This window comes from Camelus bactrianus, chromosome 16 (genome assembly GCF_048773025.1).
Source record: "Camelus bactrianus isolate YW-2024 breed Bactrian camel chromosome 16, ASM4877302v1, whole genome shotgun sequence".
In the NCBI taxonomy this organism is placed as follows: Eukaryota; Metazoa; Chordata; class Mammalia; order Artiodactyla; family Camelidae; genus Camelus; species Camelus bactrianus.
Genome location: NC_133554.1, coordinates 13,179,680 through 13,200,567, shown reverse-complemented (window position 1 = coordinate 13,200,567; position 20,888 = coordinate 13,179,680). Strand labels below are relative to the sequence as shown.

Genomic DNA, 20,888 nt, shown 5'->3' with positions numbered 1-20,888 from the left:
TTTTTTGGTTACTTTCAGGGAAGAAACTTTTTGGTGAAGGCTACAGTGGACTAGAATATGATTACCGAGGTCTCATTAAACTTTACAACTCCATTGGAAATTACGAGAAAGTGTTTGAGTATCACAATGTTCTGTCTAACTGGAACCGGTTGCGAGATCGGCAGTATTCAGTAACCGATGCTCTTGAAGACGTCAACACCAGCCCCCAGTCCACTGAGGAAGTGGTACAGTCCTTCCTGATTTCTCAGAATGTTGAGGGACCCAGCTGCTGAGGGAGGACCTCAGTTAACTAATTTACCTTTTCCCAGATTCCAGGGAATTCATACTGTGAAATCAAAACCATGTTGTTTTTTGCGGCTGGCATTTGCATTGAAACACTGGTCCAGTCCATTGACCCTATGTGGGTGATCCCTACCTTGCAGAGTGTCCGTAGGAATAAGCATATATTCAGTTATATTCAGCATGTACCGCATGTATAAGTAGTCTGGCCCATATTTTCAACCTAGTAGAATAAACAACAGGAAAATTTTTTTTCTTTTTAAAAAAATAATTCATTTTGCAGAAAGCCTGAAAGAAAAAAAGAACCCCTAAATAAAACTATTTAAGAGTTTAAAAGAGTTGCATTCTTATTATGTAAGGATGATTTTAACAACTTTTTAACATGTAATTCTTCCTTGTGGAGGTATTCAATACTGTATTGTAAAGAAATTTTATGGGGAAAATCTTTCTATGCAGTATAGCAAAGTTAACACAAGTACTAATAGAAGAGGGACATCCTGACGTAGGTTTGGCTGCCTTACCCAGAGGGGTGGACACAGCCACTCCAGAGCTCTAGTTCAAGGGAAGGACTGTCAGACTCTTCTGAACTGGACCAGTGTTGATCTGTAAGTAACACAAAAGCTGATAAACCAGCAATTTTAACTTTTTGATTGTTTTGGTTTTGTTGTGTTTTTGGGGGGTACAAAAATGCAAGATGCTCTGATAGTGTTTGCTAACAGGACCAGGAGGATCTGAAAAGGACCAGCCTAATGTAGAAAGGGGTTATTTGGACCAGAGGCTTTAGATTATTATTTTAGCCCCTGCTTATACTTTTTATCAGTAGAATGATTTCACTTAGATGTGTAATGAAAAGTGATAATGCAAAGATTATATTCATGTAATAGACACCAAACTAGGGAAATTTGGCAGTTTCAGTGGCATATCTTTAGTCAAGGTACACAGATGGCAATGTCATAAGCAAGTCTATAAAGATCTGCTGCAGCCATCCCCTTCATTTTAAATGTTACCCTAATAATCAATGCAGTTAGCACGTGTATTGGGTAAAAGTCATGAAATAGCTCATGTCCAGATGGGAATTTTAGGTTACTGTATGGCTTATGGGGATTAATGGAAAAATGAATGCCCAAAAATAAGCAAGCCTTCTTAGAAATCCTTCATGTTTGTGGTAAATAATAGTCCAACTAGGTCATTTTATTTGAAATTCAGGAGTCAGATGGAAAGACTCCCCTAATGATATGTTTCACTAACCTATCTTTGTTTATTGAGTTTTGATTTTTTTTTTTTAAGCCAGTCAGGTTATTTAATGTTGAGGTAATACTCAAATTTGAGAAGTTGTGATGTGTAGCAATCCAAGAAACAAGAAAGGTCTTTTGCTATTACCTCAGTTCTTATTATAGGGGCTTATTTGGTGCCTCTATAGTTAAGAATCAGGGTTTTACCCCCTATTTTCAGGGGCTCATGACTTGGCTGTTAGAGATGTTGCTCCTGGCTAATGCTTGGAGTGGTCTGTGGATGAGTGGATGTGTGCTGAATTTTGGTTTTCTTTTAACAGGCACATTGGGGTGGGAGGTGGGGAAGAATCTAATCTGTCTGCCACGTTGAACACAAAAAAAGTAGCTGGAGATTTCAGATAAATTTGATCTTAAACACTTTTTTGAACTTCCCAAATATAACCTTGTTTAAAACTGTTACTTGCCATCTTGTTAGTTATGAGCCAGTATTTTTTTAAGTCCCCAGGAGGGGATTGACTAGGGGAGGTACCTAAAGAGATGAAGCAAGCCTAGACCCTAAGATTATAGCTGTGTGATTTTGAAACCTGAGTTTATTCCTCAAATTGAATTATTTTTAATTTTGAAAAGAGTACATTGGCACTCCTACACCTCCCCCTCCCAGTTAATTGCAATCTAATGCCAAGAGGCACCTTTCTCTTAGTTACCAAATAGTCTGTGTGACCAAGGACTAACATTTTTAAGTTACTCAGCTCTATCCTCATGGGCTTATATATTTAATACCTCCAAAGATATTTTAAGGATAGGCTTTGTATGCTTTTGTTGGTTATTTAGAGTCCTGTGGTATGTTTGTGGTATAGGAATGTCATGGTAAATTGTTTTTCAATAAATATTTTGAAACTTATGTTTCCATATGAAGTTTTTTTTTTTAATTTATATTTTTTGGTTTTGTGCACATGTAACATTTTCTAGGATAAAATCAAGCAAATGACTTAAGGCCTCATCTTCTCTCATTCAGTTTGAACTCAACTTAGCTCACATTCAATGATAAAGCGACATGATATTTAGAAGCCTAGGATCACAGGGTTCAGTGGCAGCCAGTTTTTCTTTAAAAAAAGTCACTGTTAATAGTTTCCCCTTATTACCACTACTTTAACATTGTTTTCTTTGATTTAATATAAACACTCTAGGTTTAGAAAAGAGATTGCTTTTTCTGTTAGTGACCTAATTTAATATGCTTTTGTTTCTGGTTCTAATGAAGAATAATACACTGATAATTTTAAGTGTGGGATTTATCCTTTTAATAGGGATGTTTAGGATAAATTGGAGACGTGAATATCGTAATTTATGAGGTTAGAAAAAAAATCTCGAAGAAAAGAATAAAATTTACCTCAATAACCAATTGCTTGAATGAATTTTTCATATATGATGGGGATGTGTGTAAGGAAGCCGAGACCAACTTAAAGGTTTTTCTAGTTCGGCAAAGTAATGTTAATAAGTAAGGGACCTTTGGTCTCATCCTTTACTGACTTTCATTTTTTTTTTTCTCTTACCCAGTCTTTTTCCTAAAATTTGGTGCTACTCAAGTTGGGTGCATCCGGGAGCCCTGTAACACCCATATGCCACACAGGGGGTCGGTCACTCCTGCGTCCGGTTTAATAGAGCCAGTTGAGTGTTTTAGACCATAATTTTTATGGGTTCCCAAAAGCTGACTTTGCCCAAAGCATTTGGACCCTTATTACCATCAAAGCTCTGTCCTCTTTTGTGAAAAATGAACTCACTATTGCTTTGGAGTAACCCCCATGCAGGTGTGCTTTCAGTTGTGAAAATAAAAGATTTGACAGAGATCTTTGTTCTTAGCCTGTTTGGGAAGAGTTCACTGTGACAAGGTCCAGAGGCTGCAGTTGTGTGAGCGTGCCATTTGGCTGCTCCTTTCCGTGCAGACTGAATGCTGAACGGGGAACACGTGCCTAGAACACGAGTGAAGCTTTTGGCCACGCTTTACAGGTGAAATAATGGTTTGCTAAGTAGCAGTTACAGGCTTCCCCCGCTAGCTAAAATTAGAGCGTTCCTATGAAACGTCTCTAAGCCGAAACGGGTGGACAGCAAAGAGGCAGTTTCCTATGGACATATCTTGCTACATACAGATGCACAAAATAAATCGAGGTGAAGCACAGATGCTTGCCTAGCTAATAAGCCTCTGGAGGGCTGTCGCTGAGATGCCGACTGTAGTCCGAGCATGGCGGTGCCACCCCTGCTGCTCCAGGTGTGGCTGCCTCTCTCACAGCTGTCTGCAAAACAAAGGTTGAACACTAGTTTTGCTTTTCATCTTTTTCCATAAAAGCAAACATCCTCTTTGGATTTCATCTGGTTAGCGAAAACAGGTGCTAAGGTAGATCTTCCGTAAAAGCAAAGTGGCATAAAGTGGACTTTCCGAAAGCGGGGGATACCTGTGTTGTTAACTGCCACTCAGCTTGTTTTTTTTTTTTTTTTTCCTGCTGAATTTGTAGCCTTGCTGCTTCCAAACTGTTCTTTTTCTGGATGGCAAAGTTACTACTGGAAAAATAACTTATAAGTAAAAACTTCATTAGGAGTTTTATTTTTGCTGTAAGAATTAACATATATTTCACCTCTTGGCTTTGGAGGACCTCAGCTCTTGCTAGGAGATTCTTTTTAATCTGACATTTGCATTAATGTCCAGCTTGAACACTAGTATTTGCATTGTCCACAAATCTCAGGAATGTTTTAGGCAGAAAACTGGTTTTACCCTGTTGGTGATCTGAAGGAGTGTGCTTTAGGATTTATTAAATAATGCCCTTCTTTAATTGCAGTCCTAGGCATCTATAGCATGAGTGGCCTTAGTGAGTCTGTTGAAGTGCACATTTTTTTTTTCAAAAGTAAAATTTAAGATTAAAAATATATGCTATATATAGATATCTAGAAAACTTGGTTTGTGGTGCACAAGTTAAGTGTTGGATCACTAAATAACTTTGCAGGTACCATTTGTGTAACATCATTCATTTCTATAGATTGCTTTTACGGGAAGATGTGTTGCCATGGTAACTAAAAAAATTTTAAACTTAGTTCTACTTTTCTGATGTGAATGAATGCGATGTTTTATTAAATATTACCAGGTCAGTACTATTTTTATACTTTATTAAGCAACAGGGGATTTTAGTTTAATAGACTCAAAGTAAAAAACTCTTAATGAAACAAAAGCAAATCATTAACCATTTCTTTATGTGAAAATCCCCACTGATAGTGCCACAGTAATTTCTATAGAAATATCTAAGGTCATTGATAGATTTTTTTTAAGACAACTAATTCTTCATTGTGTCAGAATGACCTTTCATATCATCCTTACCACAAACTTGTAGTGCCCACCATTGTTTGTAACCATTAAACCATACTAAGTATGTTTGTAACCAGCATTGTGATATATTCTGTACTTGTATTGCTAAAAATGAATTATTGACTTAATAAATATAGTGTTCCTGCATTCATAGCGTATCTGTTTCCAATTTAGTTGTGATCACTGTTGGTTGGGACTTGGGATTATTTAAACATTGCAGACCGTTTTTATTAGAGAACACTGCAAGAGACACTAGAACGAAAGTGCTCCTGCTCAAGAAAAGTGAGTTGTGTGGCAGGGGAGACACATGGGAACAGCATCTGGATATGGTGCTCTTGAAAGTTCTACGGAAAAAATAAGCACTATATTAATGTGGGGAATTTTTTAGTCTTTCCAAAAGTAATGATGCCATTCTTTTCCCTGCTCTCCTAACTCTAAAAGACTGAAAATGGGTGATGAGACCTGGTGAAGTTCTGCTGGCAGCAGTGGAGAAGACTCGGTCTTGGTTACAGTTCCAGCCCTGCCTTTGAACAGCAGGGAATTTGAGATGTGTCATCATAAGCCTCTTTGTGTTTCATTTCCTCATGTGAACGGTGGGGTCAAACTAGTTCTTTAAAAAAAATTCACCATGAAAACAGCATGAATCTTAAGCATTTAGAACAGTTAGTTACAGGAAATGAAACCAAATTTTAAAAGATTAAAAAGAAAACATTTAGACAAAATCCCACCCTTGCTTGGAATGGTCAGCACTCCATCACCTACCACCTTTGGTGGTACTGAATTTAAAAATCTTTCCTTTTACATCTCTATGACTTTGAACGTGCCATTTCCTGTTTTGTAAGGAACACCATTTCCTGCTTAAAGTCTTACTCATCTGTCAAGCTCAAAGGACAAGGGAAGCCTTCCCTTAAAACCTGAGTTGCCACTTCTTGATACTTAATGCAGCATTTTATATAAAGCTTTGTTAAAGCCATTATCATGTAACTTACAGAATTAAGACTATTTCTAGCTTATAAACTTCGCTGACTTGTGCGTTTAAAAAATTTGAGATGTTTACTCTGTAACAGGTAGTAGTAAACCACACTCACTTTCTATAATTTGAAAATTCAAGGCAAACTTACACTCAGTAGGATGGCTATTATCAAAAAATAGAGAAATTGCAACCGTTGTGTATTATTAGTGGGAATGTAAGATGGTGTATCTGCTATGGAAAGCTAAGATGTTTCCTCAAAAAATTAAAAATAGTACTACCATGTGATCCAGCAATTCCTCTTCTGGGTGCACATCCAAAGGCATTGAAGGCAGGATCTTGAACAGATATTTGTACACCCATGTTCATAGCAGCATTATTCACAACAGCCAAGAGGTGGAAGCAACCCAAATGTCCATCGATGGATGAATGGATAAACAAAATGTAGTGTATAGACATAACAGTAAAATATTATTTTGCCAGAAACGGAAAGGAAATTCTGACACATGCTACAAACATGGATGAACTGTGAGAGCATTATGCTAACAGATAGAAGCCAGTCGCAAAAGGGAGGGGAGAGAGCAACTACTGTATGATTCCTCTTAGAAGTTATCTAGAGTAGTCAGACTCAGAAAGGAGAGTGACGGTTATCAGGGCTGGAAGGAGGAAAATGGGGAGTGGCTGTTTAATGGGTATAATTTCAGTTTTGCAAGATAAAAAAGTTCTGGAGGTTGGTTACACAACATGAATACAATGTTACTGAACTGTACACTTACAGATGGTAAATTCTCTGAGTTACCACAATTTTTAAAAATTTCAAGACAACTGCATGAGCAGACATGATATATAAGTTTGAAAAAATGTGAATGGTCACTTCCAGACAGTGCTTGATGAACCTCAAGTGTGATTTACTTCTGAATTAGAACGTTGATATAACCTGTCAAACGTTCATTTGCATTTAAATTCCTTCTCAGCACAGAATCAGGTTTTGTTTCACTCTTGCTGCTACTTAAATAGCTTGAGTATTTTTCTTTCCTGTTATTGACTGTGACCCAGTGCCGGCCCACATTCTGCATCTGTTAATGTTGGTGACAGAGTAATCCCATTCCTCTATGCTCGACAGAAAAAAAAAAAGAAAAAGAAAAAGATGAGTCATTTAAAAACTACCTTTGGCACTTTTTGACTGAGACAAAGTTTACCCAGTATATATTTGATCACACAAGTCAGGCCTTTAATTTTTAGTTTTCAGAAACAAGATTTACCTAAAGGCAGCTTTTATCAGAAAGTCGAGAGTTCCAGGGAGTCAGGGTGCTTACAGTGACTTCAGACGTCCAGAGGCGCTGCCTTTTACCAGCTGTGTGGCTTTAGGCAAATTACCCCGTTGCTGAGCTGGATGCCTCATCTGTCACATGGATTATTAAGAAGATGAAATAAAATGAATGCAACGCCTGCTTCAGTACGGATATGGTGAAAGTGTTAGTTCCTTTCTCTCCTCCTCGCTTGCTAGAGGGTTACGGAGGAGAAGGAAGAGACTGAAACTCCAGTTTTACTGAATATATGATACAATGATGCCTACCCAGATGATTCCATCTGCCAAGATGGCATCTATAAGACCCAGCTGGGACCTAAAACTGGAGTAGTTACTCAGGGTTTCAGTAATAAGTAGGGTTGAGCTAAGCTCTTTGGTTTCGGATCAGGTTTGTAGGGAGGAGCCTTATTTAGATCTTGTCTTTTTGAAGCTTGGTTCTTAGTAACAGAAGTCACTTCAGATAAGAAAGGGAGGAGTCTCAGAAGCAGCTGAAGGAGGGAGCCTATCCAGCTTTAGTCTTACGACAATTTCCTCATACTATTATATATGGAAAGTGTAATTTTTAATAACTGTACAAGTATGCTCCTCTGTGGATGGGCCATAATCTATTTAATGCATCCTCTATTGCTGGAATTATTAATTATCTATTGCTGTGTAATGATGACAAATTGAATTATAATAATAATCACAGTCCACAGGTGGCCACTGAGGATCTGGTCTCAGACACATCTCTGTACCAGTAAAAACTTGAACTTTCTTTGAACTGTACCAGACCCAAGGACACCACCAGCTGTATTTAGAACACCTGCCAGCTGCAACCTTAGGGTCTCAAGGTCTCTTCTAACTATACAACCACTTCAGACCCCAACCAACCCTTACTTAAGTATTTTACTTTTTGCGAGCTCCAATTATAATCCTTGATAGACAACTCATGTAACTAACTGTAACCTTCCAGTTTTTGCCTGTATAAGCCTCCCCCATTTTGTAGTCCAGTGGAACGCAATTCCAATGGCTTCCTGACCCTGTGTCTCCCAGGCTGCAATCCTAACAAACCCCCAATAAACACTTAATTTTATTTCAATCAGGTCTCTGTTTCTAAAACGTTAGTTAACAGTAACAAATTACCCCAAAGCTTAATGGCTTAAGCAGAAAATATTTATTAAGTAACAATTCCTGTGGAACTGGAATTCAGGAATGGCTTATCTGGGTGGTTCGGGCTTAGGGAGTCTCATGAGACTGCATGAAGGTGGTAACCAGGTAACGATGGCAGCTGGGGATCTGCTTCCTAAAATGGCTCACTTACGTGGCTGTTGGCAGGAGGTCTCCATCCCTCCTCACGTGGGCGGCTCCACAGGGCTACGTGTCTTCATGACATGGCCACTGACTCGCCCAAAACGAGTGATTCCAACAAAGCATGACAGAAACCAACAGTATCTTTCATGACCTGCCCTAGGAAGCCACACTTCTCATTTTCACCATGTTCTATCCCTTAGAAGTAGGTCACTAGGTACAGCTTACACACAAGGGAAGGGGAATTCAGCCCTATGTCTTGAAAGGAATAGTATCAGAATTTGTGGATGTATTTTTAAATCTCCACACTGGACATTCAAATTGCTCCCAGTTTTTCCCTACTTTAAATTCCTCTCTGACGATTATCCTTGACACTGAAGCTTTGTGCCCTTCTCTGATTCTTGTCTTATGAATGTCCTGGAGTTGCCGGTCAGATTTTGACACATGCTGCCAGGTTGTATCAATTTCCATTCAGGTTATAATGTATCAGAGCGCTTATTTTTCCACACCCACATCAGCACTGAGCTTTATGATTGTTTTCATTGCCACTGTGATGCCAAGAAAGAATGACTCTTTTCATTTGCATCTCTTGGTTTAGTAACGAGGTTATGCATTTTGGGTCTGTGGTTGGCTAGTCAGGAGCCTCCTGCTGGTAAGCAATGTCTGTGAATTAGTTCTTTCTGTGCCAAGAGCATTTCTTACTCCAAAGCATCTCCTGTGGCTCTGACGCTCCTGTCACAGCTGTCTGGCAACGTATCAGCTATCCAAAGTCAGGACTCGATTTGGACTCTGGTCTGCCCCTTGATCCCACCCCCTTACAGAAACTGAGTCCTGGGGTGGGGAAGGGTCTGTGCAGGATAGGCTTCTAGACCAAACATCAAGGCTGAAGACTATCCTGTTTTATTTATTTTTTTTAATTTTGGGGGGGAGGTAATTAGGTATATTGATTTACTTACTTATTTTAATGGAGGTACTGAACCCAGGACCTTGTGCGTGCTAAGCACATGCTCTACCACTGAGCTATACCCTCCCTGCCAATCCTGTTTTAAAGCAGAAGGATTATGGTTCTTTCAGAAATAGGGGTGAGGCGATGGTTTGGCTACTCTTTAGAAACTTTCTGTTTTGGAAACTTGCAAACATATGCAAAAGTAGAGAAACTAGTATAAGCAGCTCCCTTATACCTTGCATTCAGCTTATAGATACATGGCCAGTCTCACTGCAAGTATTCCCTCAGTCACCAGGCACTCTGCCCTTGCCACACAATTATGTTATTTTATTTTCTTCCAATTTTATTGAGATACAATTGACATACAGCACTGTAGGAGTTTAAGGTGGATTTGATTTACATACATCATGGAATGATTATCACAATAAATTTAGTGAACATCTATCAACTCTTATAGATATAAAACAAAGAAAAAAGTTCTTTATGATGAGAACTCTTAGGATTTACTCTTAACAACTTTCATACAGAACATAATCATATTAATCGTGTTGTACATTACGTGCCTAGTTCCTAGGGTCAGGAGCCTCTTCCGTTTAAGACTTTCGAGAAAGTATCCATTATCCTCTAGGAGAGGGGCCATCCACGAGGCTTGTTTCTTGGGGTGAACCTATTCACAGGCAGCTTAGACCAAGGTGTGGTTTGGGGGTTTCCACCAAGGCTCCCTACCTCCAAAGAGCCTCCCTGACCTCCCTGCTTCTGGTGTCCCCAGGTCCACCATACTTGGGTAGAAACAGCATTACTAAGAAAATACAAACCATCCTAGGAGAAGTCATACCTTGAGTCTTGTGGGTTACTGACATTCTGTGGGAAATGAGTTTGTTGGCTGAGAGCAGGTGGAGCATGTGTCCTTGGTGTGTGGAAAGTGTGCTGGCCAGGGGTCTGCAGGTCCGAGATCTAGCCCCAGTACTGGTGTTGACTGCCTGTTTGACCACGGAGAAGTCACCTTCCCTCTTGGGCCTCTTTATCCCCTCTAAACCAGGTGGTGTTTGGACTGAAGTCTCCATTTTGGTTCGTTCCTTCATTCAATCATTCATTCTACAAATGTGTGTTAACGGGTCTACTATGTGCTGGGTACTCCTGTAATTGCCTGGGATTCAGCAATGAACAAAACAAACAAAAAGCTCTGTCCTGTGGAGCTTTCATTTTAATGGCAGGAGACTGTCAGTAAATAAGAAATATAACCATTGACTAAATTATGTAATATTTGAGAGGTAGAAGTACTTTAGGAAAACAAAAACAAAGTAAGGGATAATTCAGAGTGTGTAGGGTGGTGGAATTTAAAACGGGGAGGCATGTTAGGCTTCCCGCAGGAGGTGACAGTTGAACAAAGATTTGAAGGCAAAGAAGGAGTTAGCCATGTGAATATCTTGGGAAAGAATATTCCAGACAGAGGAAACAGCTAGTGAAAAGGCCCTGAGGCAGGAATATGCTTGACTCATATGAGAAAAGCAAAGAAGAGGGCAGAGAGGTAACGGAATGGACAGGGGTAGATCACAGAGGGCCTTGTGGGCCCTTGGAAAGATTTTGGCCTTTGAGCTGCATGAGGTTAAAGGCTGTTTTATTTGTGTTTTTGTTTTAAGACTTTATTTTGCAGAGCAGTTTTAGGTTCACAGAAAAATGGAGCAGCAGGTTCAGAGACTTCCTGTATGCCTCCGTCCCCACACGTGCATGGCCTTCCCCTGTCACCCACAGCCCCCACCAGAGGGGTACATTTGTTACCACTGATGGACCTACATTGATGCACTGTCAACACCCAGAGCCCAGGCTTTACATTAGAGTTCGCTCTTGGTGTTGTGCGTTCTGTGGGTCTGGACAAATATACAATGGTGTGTAGCCGCCATTCTAGCATCATGCAGGGTGTTCTCACTGCCCTCAAAGTTCCCTGTACGGTTGGAGGGTTTTGAGAAGAACTCTGTCATGTGATCGACCTTTTTGGAATTCCGAGATCCTTCTGAATTTGAGGAAAGAATTAAGAAGCCTCCAAAACCAAGCCTCCCCTGTTGCCCATTTTGCCCTCAGGCCTTGGCTGTCCTCCAGGCTGTTCTGAAGCTCCCCATGTTCCCCCTGGTCTCCATCTCTCTGCACAGGAAGAAGGCTGTAGATTTCTCTAATTCCACTAGGTGGCGGTGCTGCCTCACACACAGGGGACACCTCCTTGTTCTGGTCTGTCCCCACACAGCCAGCCCTTTCCCTGGGACCTTGTCAGTGAACTCTCTCAGGGGTAGTAGAAAGTTGGAGAGCCCTCCATCATAAAGGACACCCTCCAGCCGGCTTGCCCTTGTCTCAGCTCCTCCCAGCTTTGTCAGGGCCGTCAGGACCACCTGAGCAAGGCTGACCCCAGGCGCATGCCTTACCCTCTCACCTGGCCTCTGGGAGGCAATGGGTATAAGGAACAAAGAAAGAGCTAAGCTGCCATCTTCTTCCCTATTTATGCCTCCCCAGGCTTGTTCTTCAAGTCTAAATTGATACTCATTTTAACATTTTAAATCTTTAATGATATTCACACCTGAATACACGTTTTTGGGGCGAGGGGGTAAATAGGGTTATTTATTTTTTAATTGGAGGTACTAAGGACTGAACCCAGGACTTCATGCGTGCTAAGCATGTGCTCTACCACTGAGCTATACCTTCCCTGACACCTGAATACAAATTGAGGGCGAAAAGGAAAAAAGAGACACACATTTGTTCTGGTCCCAAACACTCCAGCCCATACTGGGCCCTGAAAGCCGCTGTGGCCGGCAGGGCCCTGTTTCTCCTCTGTTCTTAGAAAATACTTTGACCAAACTGTCAATTTTACCTTAATCTCACAAATTCACCCCTCCCCCTTCCACACACAGCTTCATTGCATTTTATATCCCAAGGGTAGCAAACACTGAAGGCTAAAATGGTCCCACAGGTGATATAAGGGAGTGAGGGAGGCCAGTGCATAGGGCAACAGGGAGGGGAGGGGACTATGAGGAACTGGAAAAAGCCCCAGTGAAACCTCAGCGCCACGTGGGACTCAGCCCCAGGCAGACGTTGCCGTGTGGGAAGGCAGGTCCCAGTGTGGCCAGTTTTAAACGCTGTTGTTGTTTTTAACATGAAGAGCACCACGTTAATATTGGCAACTACTTTTTTTTTTTTTTTTTAATGAAAGTGTTTTAAATAAGTAGACCACAAGGGGCAAACAAAACACATCAGTGGTCTGAATTCAGCACCTGGGCTCCCAATTTCGGACCACTGGTTTGACCAACCATCCAAGCTAAGACTATTGATCTGGTTCCTTCTTGGGTCTCCTGCCTCTACCCTCTCTCACTTCCACATACGTTGCCCAGTACCCAAGTCACACCAGACGGTTCCACTACCTGGAGTCTCCCTTGCCACTGTCCCCGCTAAGTTTCCCATAAGATCAAGTCCAGACGATTTAGGCAGGCTGCCAGACTTACCACTCTCTGACTGACCCCAGCCCCATTCCACGCCCCCCTGTGCCCTCCTCTGGCAAATGCACATCAGCCCCTTTGTAACCTCCACTGTGGCCTTTCCCAGGGACCTGCATTCACCCCATTGTAATATCTATTTACCATATATGAGTGTCTCCCAGCAAAGCTGTTTTGGTCCTTGACACAAGTGACCACCACTTATTTATCTGTGTATATATGGGGCACCTGCCACTCAGAGGGTGGCTGGCAAATTTTTTTTTAATGAAAAAGGAATAAATGATGATGATCAGCCAAGTAAAGTAAAACAGTCTTAAGGATGTTTATTTCCTCACCCGCCCCATTTATACGTAATTAAGACCTGAGCAGCCATTTGATAAAGACAATATCTTCTTTCCCCTCCTCCCCAGGAGCAAGTGCTCTGGGATCCAGGGCGAGCTGTCTGTCTGTCCCAGCTAGATCTTCTTATGGGCAGATCTCTGCAGTTTCTGGGGCTTCCTTAATCCCCTTTCTCTTGAGTTTTGGCTTTTGAGGGAGTTTCCTGAAAGAACCTGAAAAAAGGAAGGTCGGAGACAGTCCTGAAGACATCACGAATAGTAAGAGAATCTCAGTCTGTAATACTTGGGGGGCGCAGTAGGGACCGAAAGGAAGAACAACAAAATCTTATCTTGTTCCCAGCCTATATCCTTTGTTCTTTTCTCGAAGAAACTCTGCGGCTGGGGGTGGGGGTGGGGAGGGAAGGAGATGGTGTCAATTACAATTTACAGATGAGGGATCCCATGGAGGGAGGCATTTAAGGAAATGGGCTGCCCAAAGCCTCAGGCAAGTTAGGGGCGCAGTCAGGACCAGACCCAGGGTTCTTGACCTCTGGCTTCTGGCTCATGAACATAGTGCCGAGGAAATACCACGCCAGTCGCTTTTTAAAATTTTATTTTATTTTTAAAGTGGCGGTTTCTTTTTATTTATTTATTCTGGGGGGAGACAGGTAATTAAGCTTATTTGCTTTAATGGAGGTGCTGGGGATTGGACCCAGGCCCTCATGCATGCTAAGGCCGTGCTCTACCACTGAGCTATACCCTCCCCCTACTGGTCAATGTTAACTGCAAGACAGACTCAGTGGTTCGCCTCAGCCCAGTCACGGGGGCTCCACCAGATAGTACGTGTTTCCTCATGTAACACAATGTGACAAACACAACCTCGTCTCTCACGTCTCCTGCCCAAAAATGTGTTTAACAGGAGTTCATCAAGACTCTTGCCCCACAATCCGCTCATAGACAGAGGAATGAGCCTAAAAGATGCCAGAAGGAAGCAACAAGAAAAAAGCAGAAAGAGGGGAACATTCTGCAGAATAAAAATAGCCTGATCTCATCAATCAGTCAGGGTGTAGGAAAGGGACTGGGTTAGGTGAAAAGAAATGAGACATACCAAGTGAAATGCATGCTTTGGGAAACCAGTGCAAAAGATAGCTCTGACTACTGGAAAAACTTGAAAAGGGGAGTATTTGATCCAACAATTAGATGAAATGAAGCCATTGGCAGGGAAGACTGATATAATTAACTGAAAAAAGCAAATTCAATTCAAAATGGTCTGTATCACATGGTCTCATTTTACTTAAATACATTTTGCTTAAATTTACATGCATAAAAAAAATCTAAAAAGTGCTACCAGTGGATGACAGGGTGATGTTTATCCACCTCCCTGTCCTTATTCTTTTCTTTTAAAGACTCCTGAACTCCAGGCGGTCTGTCCTACCCTTTGCCCTGTGGCTTGAGAGTGCCCAGGTGTAAAAGGGTATAATAATGCCCATCTCACCAGATGCTGGAGGGGGTGAAGTAAAATTAAGAGCCACAGAGCACCTGGCGCTGGGAGATGCTGGCCCCCGAAGCCTGGACCTCATTTTCCCCACCTGACTCATGGTCTGCGTGGTCAAAGTCATCTCAGTGACGGACTGGTCTTCATTCCACTGTAAGTTTTACTTCCTCAATTTAACAGTGGGCCCCGGGGCCAAGGACCCTCACAGAGCCCAGGCAGAGTTCTGGGTCTCGGTAGCAGCCTGACCTGTTCTCACTCCCGCTCTCCGACTCGGTCCAGCAGTGACTAGTGAAGAGGCCTGGAGCCCCAGCCAGCCGGGCCTTCCCAGAATACCTGCGCCCAGTTTAGGACCACGATCTGTGGTCCCAGGCTACCCTGGTTGCTTTCATTTTCTCCCCCCCAGCAGCTAAGCAAGAACAGCTAAGTGTGGCCCCAGAAGCCAGTTCTAGAAAAGTGAGGTGGGGGGCTCCGACATCTCTCTCCACCCCAGTGCACAGGAGGGGCTTCAGAGTTTGCAGCCTTGGCTGGGGCGCCTCTCACTGAAGAGTGTCTGTCCCCTAGCCCTGCCGCCTCCAGGCAGTGTGGTCATCACAGAAGCCAAAGCTGCTGGGAAGGGCCGGACTGCCTCCTCGCTGTGAGGATGAACCCCTCCCACCCCCCACCCATCCTCCAGAGGTTGGTGTCCTGCGGCTGCTTGGACCCTTCCTGGGAGTCCCTGTTCTTGGCCACTAGAAACAGTCTGTGCTCTGCTTCTAAGCCTTTGGGAAAGTGCCTTTGTTTGAAGGTTTGTTTTTTTTTTTTAACTTTTTTTATTGAGTTATAGTCATTTTACAATGTTGTGTCAAATTCCAGTGTAGAGCACAATTTTTCAGTTATACATGAACATATATATATTCATTGTCACATTTTTTTTCGCTGTGAGCTACCACAAGATCTTGTATATATTTCCCTGTGCTACACAGTATAATCTTGTTTATCTATTCTACATTTTGAAATCCCAGTCTGTCTGCTTTTGTTTCAACGTTAACTGGAAAATGCACGTATTACAAGACGTCTGGTGGGGAAAGGATACAGAACACTGAAGGAAACACACTTAAACCTTACTAGTCACGCCTCTGGGTGTTGAGTGATTTTCCTCTTTATTTTATACCTATCTGTACATTTCAAACTTTCTGTAATGAGCATACCCTCAGAGAAGGGGAAGGAAAACGGACAGAACGAGAAATGCAGGGATGAAGAGAAGATGGAGATGGGGAAGACGATCATGGTAGATGCTCCGGGGACACGCAGGCCAGTCCTCCAGACCCTCCCCCCTCAACCTGGCAGTACCTCTCCTGATGTGGCCCCCGGCTCGGGACTCTGGGATCCCCCAGCAGCGTGGCCTCGCATCGGGGCCTGCATCTTGGACAGCCTCTCCTTCATGCTGCTGATGCGGCTGTGCAGCCCCCACGCAGTGCAGAGCTTGGGCAGACTGTCCTCCTGGTCAGCCAGCAAGGAGCTCTCCAGGGTGTCCATGGGGCAGAATGCCACCTGCAAGGGAGCCACAGCATTGAGGAGAAGAGAGGGGCCCGCGTGCCAGAGCCCCACCCCTGCCCTTATTAGGAAACTGCTGCAGCCAGGCCACACCTGCAACTGCGCAGCCAGAAGGACAGAGTGAGAGGCACAGACGTGGGAGGGCAAGGACCATGGGGACGCTGAGGCCAGGCTGCCAGCCGTCTCTTCTTGGGTGGTTCTTTCCTCTGAGATACATCCTCCATCTCTTTTCGGTTAGAGAGTCTTCTGTGTTTGTAATGAAACAATGGTATTTGTTTGAAAGTCCTTTGCTAAATTAAAATTGAGAGCCTGGAAATATCTTTTGAAATGTTCCTGGCTGGTGAAATCCAGGCATCACTAAAGTGGCAGCTCCTCATATTCAGGAGAAGAATCACGGAAATGATTCACTCATTCCTGTTCAGAGGAAGAAATAAAGACCCCGAGAGGGAGAGGATTTGGTTAAAGCTGCACAGCTGGAGAGGTGGTGGGGCAGGGGAGGGGTGGAGTTAAGGTCAAAGGAGGGCTTTCCTTTGAGTCAGGTTGTGTTTGAAACCGGCTCCTTCCTCCTGCCTGTTATGTGGTTTGGGTCAAGATACTTTACCCCCTATATTTGGCACCTTCCTTTACACACTGCGGACAATCATTCTAATTGCTACATTAGGTTCCTTTGGAGGATGACACGGGGGAACATAAAGTGTCTGGTACATGGAAACTGTTACCTATGATGATTATTTTGGACCAGTGGTCCTTCAGGTGTTCTCTGTGAAGTATTCTGACCTCACAGACCCCCTGAAAAGTGGGGTCCACTCCAAATGCAAGAGAGGAACCAATGGATTCTAATGGAACTTACTGTGAAAAGTTCATTGATACAAATCTGAAAAGGCTACAAACTGTTTGATTCTGACTATATAACATTATGGAAAAGGAAAAATTATGGAGATAGTAAAAAGATCAGTCATTGCCAGGGGTCCGGGGGAAAGGAGAGAAGAGTGAATAGTGGAGCACAGGGGGGTTTGGGGGCAGCGAAGACTTAATTACCCCCCACTCCCCACCAAAAAGACTATAGAATGTACAAAACAAAGAGTGCACCCTAATGTAAACTATGGTCATGATTTAGTTAATAATGTATCGGTATTGGCTGATCAAAGACACCAGAGCCCTCCTCTAGGACAAGATGCTAATAATAAGCGAATCAGGAGAGGGTGGTATGGGGAACTCTATACTTTACACTCAATTTTTCTGTAAGCCTAAAACTGCTTTTAAAAAGTCTTTTTTCAAACATTCATTGATACAATTTCCAATTCCACATTGCAATGAAGCAACTACCACTTGTTGAATTTTGGCGTGGTATCAAAGAAAAATATCCACAGTTATCTGAAAAGCATTGATAAAATACCCTTCTCTTTTCTAACTATCTATCTGTGTGAGGCTGGGTGTTTTTCATGTTTGCCACCCAATCATTATCTCATACAAGATGGACTGCAGAAGCAGATGTGAGAATCCAGCTGCCTTCTCTTAAGCCAGACACGAAAGAGATTTGCAAAAATGCAAAACAATGCCACTCTTCTCACTAAATGTTTTGGTTTTGGAAAAGACAGTTATTTCTCATAAAAATTATGTTAATGGGGGATGGGCTCCTTATTTTTATTTTTAAATGAGTTAGTAAATATTTTGATTTTTTTTCTTTAGCTTTAATTTCTAGAAGGGTGACTACCACTAGATGTAAACTATGCAAACAAATGTTTCTGGGGGCTCCCAGTGATTTTTAAGAGGGTACAAGTGACTTGAGACCAAAATGTTTGAGAATCACTGTTTGGGGACAAAGCCAGCCCAGGAGATTGGCCCTCTGTCTCTTGTCCTTTGCAACAGTTTCCAGAGCCTTCTCCAAGCTGGCTGTGCCTTTCTGCCTGGCCTCAGTCGACCCCACCCATGGCTGCCCAGGGATGTCCCTGCCCTTGCTAATGTCAGGGTGTGGGTGTGGAGGTGGAATAAACATGGAGAACGTGAAGCTCAGTCTTGGCCCTCGGCAGCCCCGCTCTGTGGGGCAGTGAGCGTGGAAAAGACTGGAGGGGCATTGGTTGTATCAGAGGGCCCCTCAGTCCCAGGCCCTTACCGACCAACCCTCAGCTCAGCCAGGGAGGCGCCTCACCAGGAACTTGGCCGTCTGGTCGTTCTTGGCGTACCTGTAGAGCCTGCGAAGCTGCTTTGCCTCCAGTTCTGAGAAGAGGGAGACAAATCGCCAGAGCATCCTGCAGGGGAGATGCACGGGGCTGAGGGGAGCGGAGCACAGCCCCTCTTCCTCCAGCATCTGTCATGTGGCCAGGACTACCCAGGGAGAAACGGGACACAGGCTGCCCCCTTGGTTTGTGGTTGGGGGCAGGGAGGCGGGTATTTGCCAGACCTTGAATCCTCTGTTCTGGTAATGAGACCCCACACCACCCAGCAGTTGTTCAATCAGAGGTCATTCCTCCCAGGGTCAGGAGAGTTCTTTGTCTGCAGTGTGTACAGCGATGGTGAATCAATGCTGCCCTGAGTCACTAGAGGACTCCGTTCTTTCCATCCTCCCGTCACCAGGCTCACTCCAGGATCCTGGCTCTTTCATATAAAGATAAGGGACTGAGGGCTCTTTGCTAAGCCCTTAGAGGGGGTGTGACCTGGAATTTAGAGGGGGTGGCCCAGGAGGAGGTGTAGTGGAAGGGCAAGGAGGCTGCCCTACTTCCTCCAGTGCTTGATTTCCCAGTCTTGGCAGTGGTGCTGCAGAAAGGTGTTGATGTGGTCCCCTAAGACTACCAGGCTCTGCTTCGTGTACTTTAGCTTCTTCTTCTGGGGAAGGTCCCTGGGCAGGTGCAACTTTCGCAGGAACTTCTTCAGTGGCCTTAGGCATTCTTTACACTGAGGAGGCAACAGGTGAAGTGAAGGGTGATAGGGGAAAAGAAGAGGTAGACGGGCGGCCCCAAATAACCAGTGGGTTGGCCCGGCTACAGCCATTATGGCCCAGGAAGGGTTACACATGCTAAGCGAGGCGGCCCCATGACCCCTTACCCCCACTCCCTTCCTAAGAGTGTGTCCAGTGGGGCAGTGAACTATGGGTTTGAGGCCTGTCAATTTCTGACTCAGGCCTCTTGACCTGTGGGGGAACAGGGGACAGGGTCCTGGGCTGTCTCCTTACTCACAATTTTGAAGGTGTCCTGGCTCAGGCCCTTGGCTTGGCACACAAGTGAGTCTCTAGCAAGGCTGGTGCAGGATCTTCCCTCTATGCGGGGTCCATCTGTCACCTGGGAGGAGGCAGGAGCAGGAATCAGTGTGGGCGGGGCGTGGGCTCCTGCTCCTGAGCGGCAGTGCTGGGCAACCACTGGCCCCGGTGCCAGCCAGAGCCTTTCTCCATTGTTCCAGTGACCTCCTCCTTGACCCAGCAGTCAGGTGAGCGGGCCCTGGTCACAGAAACCCATCTTGGAGAATTCCTGCTTGGGAAACCTAGAATGTCTTACACATTTCTTTTATAATATATAACCCAGTATACTAGTGAACTTGGCAAAGCACTTGATAAACATGAACTCATTTTATTCTCCCAGATTCTGTGAGGTTAGATATCCTGATCCCCGGTTACAAATGAGAACACAGAGACACCAAGGGGTTTTTGAGTAACTCCCTGGGGAATGAGCAGGGATTCATTGACTTCATTCATTTGGCAAATCCTAATCGATTGCCCGAGTCCCAGCACCAGCACTTTGTATCTCTAACCTGTAGCATCACGCCATGCTAGTGGGCACTCCAAAAAATGTGTGACGCCAATGGTGATGAGAAGGAACTTTCTGACAGCAAGCTGGGGCCAAAAAAGCTGGAAATTAATGAGGGCAAAATGTCTGTGGAATAACGCAAAGTCAGAGCACAGGATTAGGATGATGCAAGATTTACATCTGACCTTTCAAAAGCCTCTCAGAAAGGTGAGCGGTAATTCTTCCCTGCGTTCCTTGGGAACAAGGAAGATCCAGACCCAGGACCCTCTGAAGGGAGGGGCCAGGGAAGGGGAGGGAGGAAGAGGGAGAGAACATAGGACATAGGCTCCTGCAGACCCCAGAGAGAGGGGACTCTGGCTGATCATCTCCATACACACCACACACACACACACACACACACACACGCACGCACGCACGTGCGTGAGATCCTGTTTGTCTTCATAACCACCAATCATCTTGCCAGGTATCTATGTCCTTGGTAAACATCTGTTTGAATGAATTAACCTTTTCTGGTTCTTTCGGTCTCCTGCTACCTCATGTACTTCACCATTTTTCCTTCTCTTCTTCCTTGAATTTCAAATTCTCTGCTTTCCAAAGCCAGCCCCTCAAGGGCCTTCTTCCCCTCCCTCTCCCACCCCACTTAACCTTCTCTAGTGGCTTGTCCCCTTCACCCTCTTGCCCATCGGAGGCCTCCATATCAGCCGGCGCACTGATGGGCTCCAGAGGGGCGCTCCTTACGTCCCCTCGGGCTTCTGACCTCGGGCTCTGGGACCTGAGTGTGTCTGGGAGTGGGCAGGTTGGCTCCAGAACTCGGAGCAAAACCATGGCAACGGCCAACAAAGCGCCCCGCGCCCCTCCCTCTCCCCTGTCCTCGTGCCTAGGGGTGACCAGCAGCCTCTCCTTCAACCGGGACTGGACTAGGGAAGTGAACAATTTGTGCCAGGTAGACCCAGGT

General features: G+C 44.1%; 2 protein-coding genes across 3 annotated transcripts in view; one reads left to right on the top strand and one right to left on the bottom strand.

Moving 5' to 3' along the window:
- APPBP2 (amyloid beta precursor protein binding protein 2) overlaps window positions 1-5,007 on the top strand; it is a 51,831-nt gene extending 46,824 nt beyond the window's left edge. For both annotated transcript variants that reach the window (XM_010951013.3, XM_074342655.1), the window contains exon 13: window positions 19-5,007. In XM_010951013.3, the coding sequence (XP_010949315.1) occupies window positions 19-272 (254 nt within the window). In that variant the 3' untranslated portion in view covers window positions 273-5,007. The remainder of the gene's footprint in view (window positions 1-18) is intronic.
- An 8,309-nt stretch (window positions 5,008-13,316) lies between these two features.
- On the bottom strand, window positions 13,317-20,644 carry CHCT1 (CHD1 helical C-terminal domain containing 1). Its single transcript, XM_074341879.1, is given in 7 exon segments — window positions 13,317-13,402; window positions 15,993-16,031; window positions 16,034-16,193; window positions 18,346-18,445; window positions 18,913-19,088; window positions 19,370-19,471; window positions 20,579-20,644. Coding segments are annotated over 7 exon segments (714 nt in total). The 5' UTR covers window positions 20,630-20,644.
- Between the last annotated feature and the right edge of the window lie 244 nt (window positions 20,645-20,888).